This window comes from Hyperolius riggenbachi, chromosome 8 (assembly GCF_040937935.1).
Source record: "Hyperolius riggenbachi isolate aHypRig1 chromosome 8, aHypRig1.pri, whole genome shotgun sequence".
NCBI lineage: Eukaryota > Metazoa > Chordata > Amphibia > Anura > Hyperoliidae > Hyperolius > Hyperolius riggenbachi.
In genome coordinates, this window is record NC_090653.1 from 67,759,251 (window position 1) to 67,775,097 (window position 15,847).

General features: G+C 44.3%; 1 protein-coding gene across 2 annotated transcripts in view; it reads right to left on the reverse strand.

The window, feature by feature from the left end:
* CAPN12 (calpain 12) overlaps nt 1-15,847 on the reverse strand; it is a 93,671-nt gene that overhangs the window by 55,322 nt on the left and 22,502 nt on the right. For both annotated transcript variants that reach the window (XM_068250599.1, XM_068250598.1), the window contains exons 7-9: nt 14,874-14,945; nt 478-563; nt 324-395 (exon numbers count right to left, since the gene is read on the reverse strand). In XM_068250599.1, coding sequence (XP_068106700.1) covers nt 324-395; nt 478-563; nt 14,874-14,945 — 230 coding nt within the window. The remainder of the gene's footprint in view (nt 1-323; nt 396-477; nt 564-14,873; nt 14,946-15,847) is intronic.

A 15,847-nucleotide genomic window follows, 5' to 3' on the forward strand; every position in this document is an offset into this window, starting at 1 on the left:
GTGATCGAGGATATTGATTGGCCAGTCACCAAAAATTAATCTGCAGAGGATTGGTTTGCCTGGGGGGGGGGGGGGGAACATTTTAAGGAAACTTTTTATTTTAGACATACTGCATCTTCTGATTATTTTTCCACATTATCAGCTCCTTTATTTAAGCATTTGTAATAATTGTTTCAATGTTTAAATGCCTTGGTTTTTAGCAGTATCTATCACTCTCTTCAACTATGATGGGGGGATGGGGCTTCATATTAATCTGAGGCTCACTAGTAGGGAATAGTACATCTTGGGCAGGACGAGATGACATTTTAAATTGACATGTTTACCAGAATTCTCCATCCTCCAGGACTACATTCTCCGCCTGCTCCGGGTCAGTCACTGTCTGCCACTCTAGCCCTCTGAGAACACAGAACAAACCAGTGGAAAATCTGCCACTTCTTATGGCTTATCATCTGCATGACAGCAACATAAACTTCATACCCGTCTCTCCACGGACCAATCCACTCTGTGTGTCCCCAGGGGTTCCTGAGCCGAAGCAGAGATACGGGTCCCTGTGATGTCTCAACCTGCATGAGAGAGTCAATATTTCACAGCTATAACGCAAAGTACTGTGACTGGGCTGGAACATTGCGGTACTTATAGATGTATTGCAAAGGGAAGTTTCACTATGATCACTTCAAGCAACCAATCATATGTAGGGTTATTACAAGTTTCCCTACATATGATTGGCTGACCCATGTGATCGTAGCAAACATTCAGAATTCTACAATACAGAAAAGAGTTTTTAATGCGATATACTGTAGATTTATAATATAAATTAAAAAAAGAAAAATAACCAACTCATTTACTCTTAAACTTTAATTACTAATTCTTAAAGGGGCACTATAGCGAAAAATTGTAAAATGTTAAATATGTGCAAACATAAACAAATAAGAAGTACATATTTTCCAGAGTAAAATGAGCCATAAATTACTTTTCTCCTATGTTGCTGTCACTTACAGTAGGTAGTAGAAATCTGACAGAAGTGACAGGTTTTGGACTAGCCCATCTCTTCATAGGGGATTCTCAGGGATTTATTTATTTTCAAAAGCACTTAGTGAATGGCTGTTGCTCTGTCCAACTGCCAAAAAACTGTGTAGCGAGCAGGGAAGCTGTCCAGCATCATTGTTTAAGGCTGCTTTCACAGTGGGACGTTACAGGCGCACGTTAGAGCAGCCTGTAACGCAGCCCACCGCACAGTAATGAAAAATCAATGGGGCTGTTCACAGTGCCCACGTTGCGTTACATTGTAACGCTGCGTCACAAGACAACGTACTGCATGCAGTACTTTAGACGCGGCTGAGCCGCGTTAGACTGCTTGCACATGCTCAGTAATGTTGTGGAGGAGCGGAGAGCGGCCAGGCACTTTGCTAATTAATATGCACTGCACGTTGTGACGTGCAGTGTTTACTTCCTGGAGCGGCCGCTCTGTGTGGCGATTGGCCGGCGGGACCACGTGATGCCGCATGCGCACAAGAGTACGCATCACGGACGCCAGAGTGAGCTGCACAACGCGGCTCACTCTGACGTCCAGATCCAGCACCACCAGGCGTTGCGTTAGGGGGACGTTATGCGACCTTAACGCCCCCTCTAACGCAACGTCCTGGTGTGAAATTAGGCTAAAACCTTTTTAGGGAATATATTTATAAAGAATAAAAGCCTTGCTGAGACTCCCCTATGAAAACCTATCCCTTCTGTCAGATTTCTACTACCTACTGTAAGTGACAGCAACCTAGGAGAAAAGTAATTTGTCTCATTTTACCTTGGAAAAAATGTACTTATTTGTTTATTTGCACATATTTTAACCACTTAAAGAGACACTGAAGCGAAAAAAATATATGATATAATGAATTGGTTGTGTACTATGAATAATTACTAGAAGATTAGCAGCAAAGAAAATATTCTCATACTTTTATTTTCAGATATATAGTGTTTTTTCTAACATTGCATCATTCTATAATATGTGCAGATTACACAACACTCAGCATTCAAAATGAGTCTTTCAGAGCAGTCTGTGAAGTAATGAACTCTCCTCTGGCAGAGGAAAAGTAAACAGTTCAATTACAGTTGAGATAATAAAAGTCAGATAACAGCCCTCTCCACGACTAACTTAGTCGGAAAGCTTAATAGCTTGTTTGCATAGAGATAACAACTGGAGTTTCTCAACTCTTCCTGTACTGGAAACAATTAGACTGATATATCTGATCTTAATGTTTCATTTCTTAGCTGTACTACACATATAAATCATAATATCATAATTTTTTTTTCGCTTCAGTGTCTCTTTAAGCCTATCTGGACGAACATTCTCATCCAGATAGGCTGCGCGCACTCCAGCGGGCCGCACACGCTCCCGCCGCCAGCCATTACCCCAGCGATCAATAAATGGGATTATAGATTCCATTCATTGATCGAAGCCCCCCGCAGAGGCTGCGGTTTTTCTGAGTTACAAAAAGTTTCCTGTCCTCCTCATGCTTCCTGGAAGCGTATGATCACGCTTCCAGGACTTTTTGACTGTGGCCAAATAGTAAAACTACACTCACATCTATTTTTTTATTAAACAAATACATTATTTTACATTTAAAATTAGCTGTTTGCCTCCCACACCACAAATTACCCAAATAAAATGTTTAATACAAAATAAAAAAAATTACAATAAAAAAAAATAAAAAAAAACAACATAAATAGTTATCTAAGGGTCTGAACTTTTTAAATATGCATGTGAAAGGAGTATATTAATATATTTTTTTTAAATTAGGAGCTTGTAAATAGTGATGGACACAAATTGAAACAATGCACCTTTATTTCCAAATAAAATATCGGAGCCATACATTGTGATAGGGACATAATTTAAATGGTGTAATAAGCGGGACAAATGGGCAAATAAAATACATGGGTTTTAATTACGGTAGCATGTATTAATTTCAAACTATAATGGGCAAAAACGGAGAAATAATGATTTTTTTCCCACTTCTTTCTTAATATTCCTGTTAAAATAGATTTAGAATAAATTAATTCTTAGCAAAATGTTACACCCAAAGAAAGACTAATTGGTGGCAGAAAAAACAAGATATAGATCAATACATTGTGATGAGTAGTGTTAAAGTTATTGGCACATGAATGGGAGGTGAAAGTTGCTCAAATGCAAAAAATAAACAACCCTGTTAAGTGGTTAAATTTTACAATTTTTCACCATAGTGCTCCTTTAAGTTTATAATATTTGATGGAACATCAAGGCCCCTTGCGCACTGTATCATCACGCGTTACTCTTCTTCCCCGCCGCGACGGCTGTGCAAGTCTATGGAGACTTGCACATTTCACTTCCATATTGCCACAATGTCAACGCAAAGGCTGAAGTGCGTTACCGCACGATCCGTGCCTTCCGCATGGGTTATGCAGCAATGCAAGTCAATGGGCTATGAAGTAATGGTGCATGACGGGTGCGCAATGCGACATGGCGCGCATGTACGAACCAACGGGAATCCCAGTGACGTATTTCCTGCCCAGCAGGGATTACGTCACTAGCCTGGGGGGAGCCTATGCGTATGACTCTGTCGCCACACAGGCTCATATGAAGCCTAATTTCTGCAGTGCTTGCACCAGATCGCAAGCGTCACGTGTGCAAGGCCATCTCCAGGTCAAAAAATATACCATATAATAACGTAATAATCAAAGTTACAAAAACCTGTCTTAACTATGGGATCACATGACCAGAAGCAGTTGGGCGAGATAAGCCTCGTACACACGTTGGATGAAACTCAGCAGAGATGACCTTCTCCACAGAGAATCGAACGTGTGTACAGCAGCCCCCAATGCCCTCCAATGTCTCAGGCAGCGATCAGGCAGATGGGTCGATTCAGACGAGCGCAGGCTGAGAGCATTGTTCCCCCTGCTCACCCAGCCCGCTGCGTGACGTCACTACTGCGGCGCTCCGATGGCCCTCCGGCCCTGAATAGCAACAGAATATGTTCCAGGCTATGTGGCCTGAAGGATCGAGTCCCGATCTCTGCCATACGTGTGTTGTGCAGGCAGGGCTGCTACTGAGAGAGAGAGTGAGAGTGGGTGTGTGTTGGGGGGATTGCGGGCACATAATGGATCTCTGAGAATATTGCAGCTTATAGCAGTTACAGTCATTGGTGCAGCAAGTGACCAGTGTCTGGGCTCCTGTCCTGAGCCCTTACTTTGGAGATGATTGTTTTGTTTGACATCAGCCATTCAAGTAGTTTGAACAGAGGCACAAATGAGATATACAGTATATTTACCACAGATCTAGTAAAACAACGGTGCAAAAGCGCCCTCTACAGTTACTTTCAAAAAGGGCTGATGAAGATTGGAGTTAGAACATCAGTGAAGAAAAGGAATTGCTGGCATCAGTTTGAACTCTGCACTAAACATAACTTTAAACTGACCTGAACTGACCTGAACTGAAATCCATCATATATAATTTTCACACTACAGGACTTCAAAATATCACCATTAAAACTTTGTTTTATATATATATATTTTTTTTTTCCAGGGGAAAGTGTGAACGAGTGCAATGGATGATCCTCACCATGGGAGAATCACCTTCTTGATCATGGTATCTCCCTTGCCAGGTAAATCTATACAGCATATAAAAACTCCTGATTTCTGTAGCCCCTCTAGGCAGCAGGCACACAATCTAGGACTGTAATACAATCAGTCTTCAGGAGGGACCACCCCTCTTCCTCTTCCCATGCCATCCTTTTAGATACATTTCTTCAAGACTGCAATAAGGCATTTAATCCAAAGACATAACAACAAAAGTTGTTTAGGTGATACCTTCAATGACTAACTGTACAAGATTTTTCTGCAAGCTTTCAAAATTTTAAGTTTCTTCAGGCATGTTTCTCTGAAGAAGAAACTTAAAGAGAAACCGTAACCAAGAAATGAACTTCATCCCAATCAGTAGCTGATACCCCCTTTTACATGAGAAATATTTTCCTTTTCACAAATGGATCATTAGGGGGCTCTGCATGGCTGATATTGTGGTGAAACCCCTCCCACAGGAAACTGTGAGGACCATGGTCCTGACAGTTTCCTGTCTGTGAACCTTGTTGCATTGTGGGAAATAGCTGTTTACAGCTGCCCAAAAAAGCAAGCAGCAGCTACTTCCACTGACATCACCTGCCAGCAGTAAAAAGGTCACCATGTGGTAAATGTCAGAATGTAAATAAGGGAGAGGAAAGATTTTAAAATCAGCAAACACTGACTAAATCATTTATACATGATTATTGTAAAAATCAAGCACTTTTTTAAATTACATTATTTTCACTGGAGTTCCTCTTTAACCACTTAAGGACCATGGGCTTAAACCCCTCTAAAGACCAGGCTAGTTTTGACCAATTAGACCACCGCAGCTTTAAGGGCTCGCTGCAGGGCCGCACAGCACACAAGTGATTCTTACACCCCCCCCCCCCCTTTTCTGCCCACCAACAGAGCTCTGTTGTGGGCTAAGATCGCTGCCAGGGTGTTTGTTTTTATAGAAATATATATATATATATTTTCTTTAATAAATTTCCCTATTTTTTTTCTCTCTCTCTCTCCCTCCTTTCCCCTGCCAGCCAAGCAGTGTCATCGGCTGTCATAGGCCGCTGAGGGAGACAGCCGTGCCACACGGCTGTCCCATGTACAGCGCTGCCTTAGATCGCAGCGCTGTACCTAGTATCTAACAGTCTCCTAGCGGTGGTGGAGCTCCGTCATTCAAGCAGAGATGCGCGTTCATTAGCGTGCGCGATCTCCTGCTAAACACACCCCCAGGACTGCACACCGATTGGCGTTAGGCGGTCCTGGGGCTGCCGCCACATCCACGCCAATTCGTGTGGATTGGTCGTTTAAAGCTTAAAGTTTCGAAAGCTCGCAGAAAAATCTTGTACAGTTTTGTTGTTATGTCTTTGGATTCTCTCCATGACTAATAGAATCAGAATATCACATGGAATAAGACATTTACATATTAAATTATTTTTCTTTTTCCCCATTTCTATTTCTATACCTGGCATCAGAGTACATAATTTCAAAGCTCCATCATTCTGGATAGGATGACCATCCTTAGGCCTGGGGTTGTGGAATCATCCGTTCTGATATGACAGGTTCTCTGCCCCTTTTGTGTTATGTTCTTTCATAGTGTTTTCTACACCCCTTAAAGTAAAGCTGAAGTGAAAGGTTTGATTACGAAGTAAAGGGAAGGCTCTGGATAGTATAGAGCCCTTCTGTTCCTTCGTGAGGTCGGTCATTCCACTGCTGTCCACCACTAAAGCTTTTTGACCTGCTCTGTGAAGCATTTCTTCTGAATTACTTGTGTCCACGAGATTCACTCATCCTTGGCACTACTCGGGGGCACGAGTGGTTCTGAAGAACTGTTCAGGCAAACAGCTTTACCAGCTGTCATTGGAGGGACAATGGACCTCACAGAGGAACGGGAAGGCTCTATACTCTCCAGAGCCCTCCCTCTACTATCAAACCTGAAGTGAATTTTTCACTCCAGGTTTGCTTTAAAGTGTAACTGTCAGGCATAAAATCAAAAATTAATTCTTTATTTTTATCTGGTAAACAAGTAATAAGGATGCTAACCAGGCAATCCAAACGTTGAAAATCACTCTTAGTTTTCTTATCCATAAAACAACATTCCCCAGTTTCCATGGCTCTTATTTGGTACATCTGCTGCATAAAGGAAGTTGCAGGGCATGCTGGGTTGTCTTTTTTTGCTTCTTTACTTTCCCCTCAGACTTAACTAATGCAGCCTAATTGGTTGAAGCCTCCTTCCCTCCTGTTTTCCCCTCCCACACCTCTGTTCCTCTCTGATTGGCCAATATTTCTCATGCTGAGACAATGCATTTTCTATTGCAGAGCTGGGTGGGAGTTCCTGAAGACTGGGAAGAGGGCATGCAATCAGAGCTGGGACAAGGTTTTCCAGCACCCAAGACTGAGACACTAAAGTGTGCCCCTTCATCCCTCCACCCCAGGTGTCACACACTGATTGCTATTAGACTAAGAGACGCCCCAGGGCTCCCAACCTCCCCAACACCTTAATCTCTAGTAATCTGGCTTGCAATCACTGCCATGTATCCCTTTTTCTTATGTCTTTCTGCTTGAAACACACTAGGGTAATGATAGCTGAGCAAGTTGTGCGCCCCCTCCCACATTGCGCCCTGAGGCTAGAGCCTCTCTCGCCTCTGCTTCAGCCCGGCCCTGCATGCAATGCATACACAATCAAGCAGAGGAGTGTAAGGGAGGAAATGACATCAGGATTGGCTTCAAAATAGACACAGTTAAGATCAAGAATCCTAAGAAGGATTTTCTCTTTTTTTTACTATAGAAAAATCACTAAAATCAAAATGTGGACAGTGCAAAAGACGTGTTATGTAAGTAGAGCAAGTATTTATCTACTTATATATGGTTATGTATAGTATTGCTGACAGCTCCTCTTTAAGATGACAATGAACAGTTTGGTAACATGACAGTTTCTGTCAAAATCAAATCTGCTTAAAATCAATCTTACTGTAAATCATACCCAAATTTGACCTGTGACCAAGCATCAGGGACTTACCTTTGTATGTGGAAATCTGTTGCTGTACTGAAGGTCGATCGTTCAATGACTGACTGACTGACTGACATACCCACATTAGACCAGGTTTTTGCAATCGGGCCACATTTTTGTGATTGGGTGAGTTCCTTGTATTGTTGTGTGCTGCACACAACTTTGAAAGGACGGTGGGAGGGAGAGGATGGGAGGAATCCGGTCCTCTAGTGACAGCTGGCTTCATAGCGGCCGTGGAAAAAATTTGGCCCCCTGGTGGTAGTTTGCCCACGGCTGTGGTAGACTGTTCTCTGCCAAGGCAGCCAGTCAGGGCGGTCTCTGGTGAGACTCTAGCAGCCGTTCCCCCACAGGGTCACCTGCAGGATTGAGTACTGGCGCTGACACAAATTGAGGGGGAATTGCGCGCATCTATGTACTTTTAGGGTCTGATTGATCAAAAATGTAGGACTGGTGGGAGAATTGTGATTGCAGTCCTCCTTGCCATTTTATATGGCCCTTTGAGCCAGTGTACAGCAATAACCCATGGGACACCATCCCCCTGTAAACTTAGCATAGGGCCCCCTCTTTTGAGAAATCACACACACACAGCTGCACACCCCAGTGGACAGGGCCGGCGCTACCATAGAGGCAAAGGGGGCAATTGCCCCAGGGCCCCACAGCTTGTAGGGGCCCCCAGTAGCTACAAGAGGGAAAACAAAATTTTCAAATCGGCCTTATAGTTTTTGAGAAAACTGATTTTAAAGTTTCAAAGAAAAAAAAATACACATTTAAAAACCCGCCGACTTTAATGGTTAATAGCAAATCCACCTTAAATGCTAGAAACCCTAAATTTGCAGGATATGTTAACCACTTGAGGACCACAGTCTTTTCGCCCCTTAAGGACCAGAGCCTTTTTCTCCATTCAGACCACTGCAGCTTTCACGGTTTATTGCTCGGTCATACAACCTACCACCTAAAGGAATTTTACCTCCTTTTCTTGTCACTAATACAGCTTTCTTTTGCTGCTATTTGATTGCTGCTGCGAGTTTTAGTTTTTATTATATTCATCAAAAAAGACATGAATTTTGGCAAAAAAATGACTTTTTTAACTTGCTGTGCTGACATTTTTCAAATAAAGTAAAATTTCCTATACATTTGAGCGCGAAAGTTATTCTGCTACATGTCTTTGATAAAAAAAAAAACATTTAGTGTATATTTATTGGATTGGGTAAAAGTTATAGCGTTTACAAACTATGGTGCCAAAAGTGAATTTTCCCATTTTCAAGCATCTCTGACTTTTCTGCGCACCTGTCAGGTTTCATGAGGGGCTAAAATTCCAGGATAGTACAAATACCCCCCAAATGACCCCATTTTGGAAAGAAGACATCCCAAAGTATTCAGTGAGAGGCATGGTGAGTTCATAGAAGATTTTATTTTTTGTCACAAGTTAGCGGAAAATGACACTTTCTGACAAAAAAAAAGAAAAAAAAAAAGTTTCCATTTCTTCTAACTTGCGACAAAAAAAAAATGAAATCTGCCACGGACTCACTATGCTCCTCTCTGAATACCTTGAAGTGTCTACTTTCCAAAATGGGGTCATTTGTGGGGTTTGTTCACTGTCCTGGCATTTTGGGGGGTGCCTAATTGTAAGCACCCCTGTAAAGCCTAAAGATGCTCATTGGACTTTTGGCCCCTTAGCGCAGTTAGGCTGCAAAAAAGTGCCACACATGTGGTATTGCCGTACTCAGGAGCAGTAGTATAATGTGTTTTGGGGTGTATTTTTACACATACCCATGCTGGGTGGGAGAAATATCTCCGTAAATGACAATTGTTTTATTTTTTTTACACACAATTGTCTATTTATAGAGATATTTCTCCCACTCAGCATGGGTATGTGGAAAAATACACCCCAAAACACATTATACTACTTCTCCTGAGTACGGCAATACCACATGTGTGGCACTTTTTTGCACCCTAACTGCGCTAAGGGGCCCAAAGTTCAATGAGTACCTTTAGGATTTCACAGGTCATTTTGAGAAATTTCGTTTCAAGACTACTCCTCACGGTTTAGGGCCCCTAAAATGCCAGGACAGTATAGGACCCCACAAATTACCCCATTTTAGAAAGAATACACCCCAAGGTATTCCGTTAGGAGGATGGTGAGTTCATAGAAGATTTTTTTTTGTCACAAGTTAGCGGAAATTGATTTTAATTGTTTTTTTTCACAAAGTGTCATTTTCCGCTAACTTGTGACAAAAAATAAAATCTTCTATGAACTCACCATACTCTTAACGGAATACCTTGGGGTGTCTTCTTTCTAAAATGGGGTCATTTGTGGGGTTCCTATACTGCCCTGGCATTTTAGGGGCCCTAAACCGTGAGGAGTAGTCTTGAAACCAAATGTCGCAAAATGACCTGTGAAATCCTAAAGGTACTCATTGGACTTTGGGCCTCTTAGCGCACTTAGGGTGCAAAAAAGTGCCACACATGTGGTACCGCCGTACTCAGGAGAAGTAGTATAATGTGTTTTGGGGTGTATTTTTACACATACCCATGCTGGGTGGGAGAAATATCTCTGTAAATGACAATTGTTTGATTTTTTTTACACACAATTGTCCATTTACAGAGAGATTTCTCCCACCCAGCATGGGTATGTGTAAAAATACACCCCAAAACACAATATACTACTTCTTCTGAGTACGGCGATACCACATGTGTGACACTTTTTTGCAACCTAGGTGCGCTAAGGGGCCTAACGTCCTATTCACAGGTCATTTTGAGGCATTTGGATTCTAGACTACTGCTCACGGTTTAGGGCCCCTAAAATGCCAGGGCAGTATAGGAACCCCACAAGTGACCCCATTTTAGAAAGAAGACACCCCAAGGTATTCTGTTAGGAGTATGGTGAGTTCATAGAAGATTTTTTTTTTGTCACAAGTTAGCGGAAAATGACACTTTGTGAAAAAAAAAACAATACATATCAATTTCCGCTAACTTGTGACAAAAAATAAAATCTTCTATGAACTCATCATACACCTAACAGAATACCTTGGTGTGTCTTCTTTCTAAAATGGGGTCACTTGTGGGGTTCCTATACTGCCCTGGCATTTTAGGGGCCCTAAACCGTGAGGAGTAGTCTTGAACCCAAATGTCTCAAAATGACCTGTGAAATCCTAAAGGTACTCATTGGACTTTGGGCCCCTTAGCACAGTTAGGCTGCAAAAAAGTGTCACACATGTGGTATCGCCGTACTCAGAAGAAGTAGTATAATGTGTTTTGTGGTGTATTTTTACATATAACCATGCTGGGTGGGAGAAATATCTCTGTAAATGACACATTTTTGATTTTTTTTACACACAATTGTTCATTTACAGAGAGATTTCTCCCACCCAGCATGGGTATGTGTAAAAATACACCACAAAACACATTATACTACTTCTCCTGAGTATGGCGATACCACATGTGTGACACTTTTTTGCAGCCTAGGTGCGCTAAGGGGCCCAACGTCCTATTCACAGGTCATTTTGAGGCATTTGTTTTCTAGACTACTCCTCACGGTTTAGGGCCCCTAAAATGCCAGGGCAGTATAGGAACCCCACAAGTGACCACATTTTAGAAAGAAGACACCCCAAGGTATTCCGTTAGGGGTATGGTGAGTTCATAGAAGATTTTATTTTTTGTCACGAGTTAGTGAAAAATGACACTTTGTGAAAAAAACAATAAAAATCCAATTTCCGCTAACTTTTGACAAAAAATAAAATCTTCTATGAACTCATCATACACCTAACAGAATACCTTGGGGTGTCTTCTTTCTAAAATGGGGTCACTTGTGGGGTTCCTATACTGCCCTGGCATTTTACGGGCCCAAAACTGTGAGTAGTCTGGAAACCAAATTTCTCAAAATGACTGTTCAGGGGTATAAGCATCTGCAAATTTTGATGACAGGTGGTCTATGAGGGGGCAAATTTTGTGGAACCGGTCATAAGCAGGGTGGCCTCTTAGATGACAGGATGTTTTGGGCCTGATCTGATGGATAGGAGTGCTAGGGGGGTGACAGAAGGTGATTGATGAGTGTCTCAGGGGGCGGTTAGAGGGGAAAATAGATGCAATCAATGCACTGGGGAGGTGATCGGAAGGGGGTCTGAGGGGGATCTGAGGGTTTGGCCGAGTGATCAGGAGCCCACACAGGGCAAATTAGGGCCTGATCTGATGGGTAGGTGTGCTAGGGGGTGACAGGAGGTGATTGATGGGTGTCTCAAGGTGTGATTAGAGGGGGGAAATAGATGCAAGCAATGCACTAGCGAGGTGATCAGGGCTGGGGTCTGAGGGCGTTCTGAGGTGTGGGCGGGTGATTGGGTGCCCGCAAGGGGCAGATTAGGGTCTAATCTGATGGGTAACCGTGACAGGTGGTGATAGGGGGTGATTGATGGGTAATTAGTGGGTGTTTAGAGGAGAGAAGAGATGTAAACACTGCACTTGGGAGGTGATCTGATGTCGGATCTGCGGGCGATCTATTGATGTGGGTGGGTGATCAGATTGCCCGCAAGGGGCAGGTTAGGGGCTGATTGATGGGTGGCAGTGACAGGGGGTGATTGATGGGTGGCAGTGACAGGGGGTGATTGATAGGTGATTGACAGGTGATCAGTGGGTTATTACAGGGAATAACAGATGTAAATATTGCACTGGCGAATTGATAAGGGGGGGTCTGAGGGCAATCTGAGCGTGTGGGCGGGCGATTAGGTGCCCGCAAGGGGCAGATTAGGGTCTAATCTGATGGGTAACAGTGACAGGTGGTGATAGGGGGTGATTGATGGGTAATTAGTGGGTGTTTAGAGGAGAGAAGAGATGTATACACTGCACTTGGGAGGTGATCTGATGTCGGATCTGCGGGCGATCTATTGGTGTGGGTGGGTGATCAGATTGCCCGCAAGGGGCAGGTTAGGGGCTGATTGATTGGTGGCAGTGACAGGGGGTGATTGATGGGTGGCAGTGACAGGGGGTGATTGATAGGTGATTGACAGGTGATCAGTGGGTTATTACAGGGAATAACAGATGTAAATATTGCACTGGCGAATTGATAAGGGGGGGTCTGAGGGCAATCTGAGCGTGTGGGCGGGTGATTGGGTGCCCGCAAGGGGCAGATTAGGGTCTAATCTGATGGGTAACAGTGACAGGTGGTGATAGGGGGTGATTGATGGGTAATTAGTGGGTGTTTAGAGGAGAGAAGAGATGTATACACTGCACTTGGGAGGTGATCTGATGTCGGATCTGCGGGCGATCTATTGGTGTGGGTGGGTGATCAGATTGCCCGCAAGGGGCAGGTTAGGGGCTGATTGATTGGTGGCAGTGACAGGGGGTGATTGATGGGTGGCAGTGACAGGGGGTGATTGATAGGTGATTGACAGGTGATCAGTGGGTTATTACAGCGAATAACAGATGTAAATATTGCACTGGCGAATTGATAAGGGGGGGTCTGAGGGCAATCTGAGCGTGTGGGCGGGTGATTGGGTGCCCGCAAGGGGTAGATTAGGGTCTAATCTGATGGGTAACAGTGACAGGTGGTGATAGGGGGTGATTGATGGGTGATTGATGGGTAATTAGTGGGTGTTTAGAGGAGAGAAGAGATGTAAACACTGCGCTTGGGAGGTGATCTGATGTCGGATCTGCGGGCGATCTATTGGTGTGGGTGGGTGATCAGATTGCCCGCAAGGGGCAGGTTAGGGGCTGATTGATGGGTAGCAGTGACAGGGGGTGATTGACGGGTGATTGACAGGTGATTGACAGGTGAGCAGGGGGGATAGATGCATACAGTACACGGGGGGGGGGGGGGGGTCTGGGGAGAATCTGAGGGGTGGGGGGGTGATCAGGAGGGGGCAATGGGCAGGGGGGGGATAAAAAAAATAGTGTTGACAGATAGTGACAGGGAGTGATTGATGGGTGATTAGGGGGGTGACTGGGTGCAAACAGTGGTCTGGGGGGTGGGCAGGGGGGGTCTGAGGGGTGCTGTGGAGCGATCAGGGGGCAGGGGGGGTGGAAATCAGTGTGCTTGGGTGCAGACTAGGGTGGCTGCAGCCTGCCCTGGTGGTCCCTCGGACACTGGGACCACCAGGGCAGGAGGCAGCCAGTATAATAGGCTTTGTATACATTGCAAAGCCTATTATACATACGTGCAGCGGCGATCCGGGTGCTAGTAACCCGCCGGCGCTTCCGAACGGCCGGCGGGTTACTACGAGCGGTGGGCGGAGCGAGTCCCCGGCGGCTGATCGCGTCACGAATGACGCGATCGCCGCATAGCCACTCCTGCAGCCGCCCCCGCCGATGGGCGTATTGCGGTCGTTTGGGCCCGGACTTTGCCGCCGCCCATCGGCTGGGGGCGGTCCTCAAGTGGTTAAGGAGATCATTGGGAATAAAAGGAAAAAACTATTTTTCAAAAAGACCTTATAGTTTTTGAGAAAATCGATTTTAAAGTTTCGAAGGAAAAAGGTATACTTTTAAATGCGGTAAATGTCACTTTTAGTAGCAAACCCAACGGTAGTGTAATTTTACATGCATCAAAAGAGAGAGCAATACATTTCCTGATGGGGTTTCCAGGGGGTCCATACGCAGCCGCAGCGCTTTGGCCAGGGATCGCTATACAGCCGCAATATGGCTGTATGAAGATTCCTGGCATTTTTTCCTATTTTTCCAATTTTTTTTATGTTTAGAGTGCGGGAATTTTTAAAAAAAAAATTATGTGGGGTCCCCCCTCCTGAAACATTTTAACCCCTTGTCCCCCATGCAGGCTGGGGTAGCCAGAATGTGGAGCTCCGACTGATTGGGGCTTCACACCCTGACTATACCAGCTGCCCAAAAGATCCCTTAATGCCGATTTTTGTTCCGGGGTATCTGTTGGGGGGGCCCCCCAGGTTTATTTTGCTCTGGGGCCCCATTGTTGCTTAAACCGGCCTTGCCAGTGGAGCAGCGTGATGTTTGCCTGCTTCAGCGATACATTATCTCTTCTGCTCTTCCAGGCAGTCAAATGCTCTGTGCTTCCATACTTCTTGATCATGTGAAAGCCTCAAGGACCAGAGGTATGCTGCACAGAGCATGTGGCTGTCAGGAAGATCAGAGGAAAGAGCAGGTAAATGTTAAACTTCTCAATAAATGTTAAATCTTAATTTATAAACAGTTTGGCTTGCGACTTAGACTTTGTTATAGATTTTGGTCCCTTACATAGCTGAGTTTGACAACCCTGCTCTAGTCATACATAGACATTCAGGACAAGATGAGAGCTGAATCAGTACCAATGAAACCATTCCATACTTACTTCTTTTGCTCCTGTCACAGAATACATGTGGTGGCTGAGAATCCCCATGAGATTACTTGTCTCTACTTCTCCCTGCAAGATACAAGGAATGGGACAGTTGTCTGAATCACAGAGAAAGTACAGCCTCTGCACAAACTGTTTATCTAGGACTCCTTCAGGGCTCGTTCACACTAGGGGCGTTTTCAGCCTTCTTTTTTCAAGTGCAGACGATTTTTAAAATCGCCCACGAAACGCTTGTGAGATGAATCTCTATGAGAAGGTTCATATCAGCGCGGTTCATGCTTTGTGCGTGCAGAAAAGCGGTGCCTGGAATGGGCTGGAACAGAACTAGGGGAGGACTAGGGGTCCCCGACCTATACAATTATTATAGAGCCTCGCAACTCTCCCAACTATCTCAACTCTTCTCTGAACATAACCCGCCACTCTGGACCCAAATAGAGAATAGTCTACTAGCAGCCTATTCCCTTCCAGCCCTCATGTGGTCAGCCAAGAGGCTTCCAACCAAATTTAGAGACGCTTCACCCATATCTACCCACTCACTAACTTTGTGGAATAAACTTAAGAAAACTAAGCATTTACAATCAGTACTCCCACAGCTAACCCCCTTATTTGGTAATCCCGATTTCCCCCCAGGACTCGACAAAAATTCGTTCCGCTGGTGGAAAGACAAAGAACTACTCCTCCTCAAACACTTCCTGACAGACGACAAATGCCCAAATTGGTCTCAATTTCAATCAAAAATTAAATTCCCACACTCGGAGCTCTTCTCAGCGATCCAAATTTACCACTTCATAAAATCACTCCCTATACCAAAAACGGGAGATCCCCCTAGAACCACTTTTGAACTCTGGTGCCTACACAAACCTCTGGAGGGTGGGCTAATCTCCCACTTATACTCAATTCTTTCCCAACCTCTTATACCCTCCAAGCTACCATCTATGGTAAAATGGGAATCTGACCTACACTCAACCCTT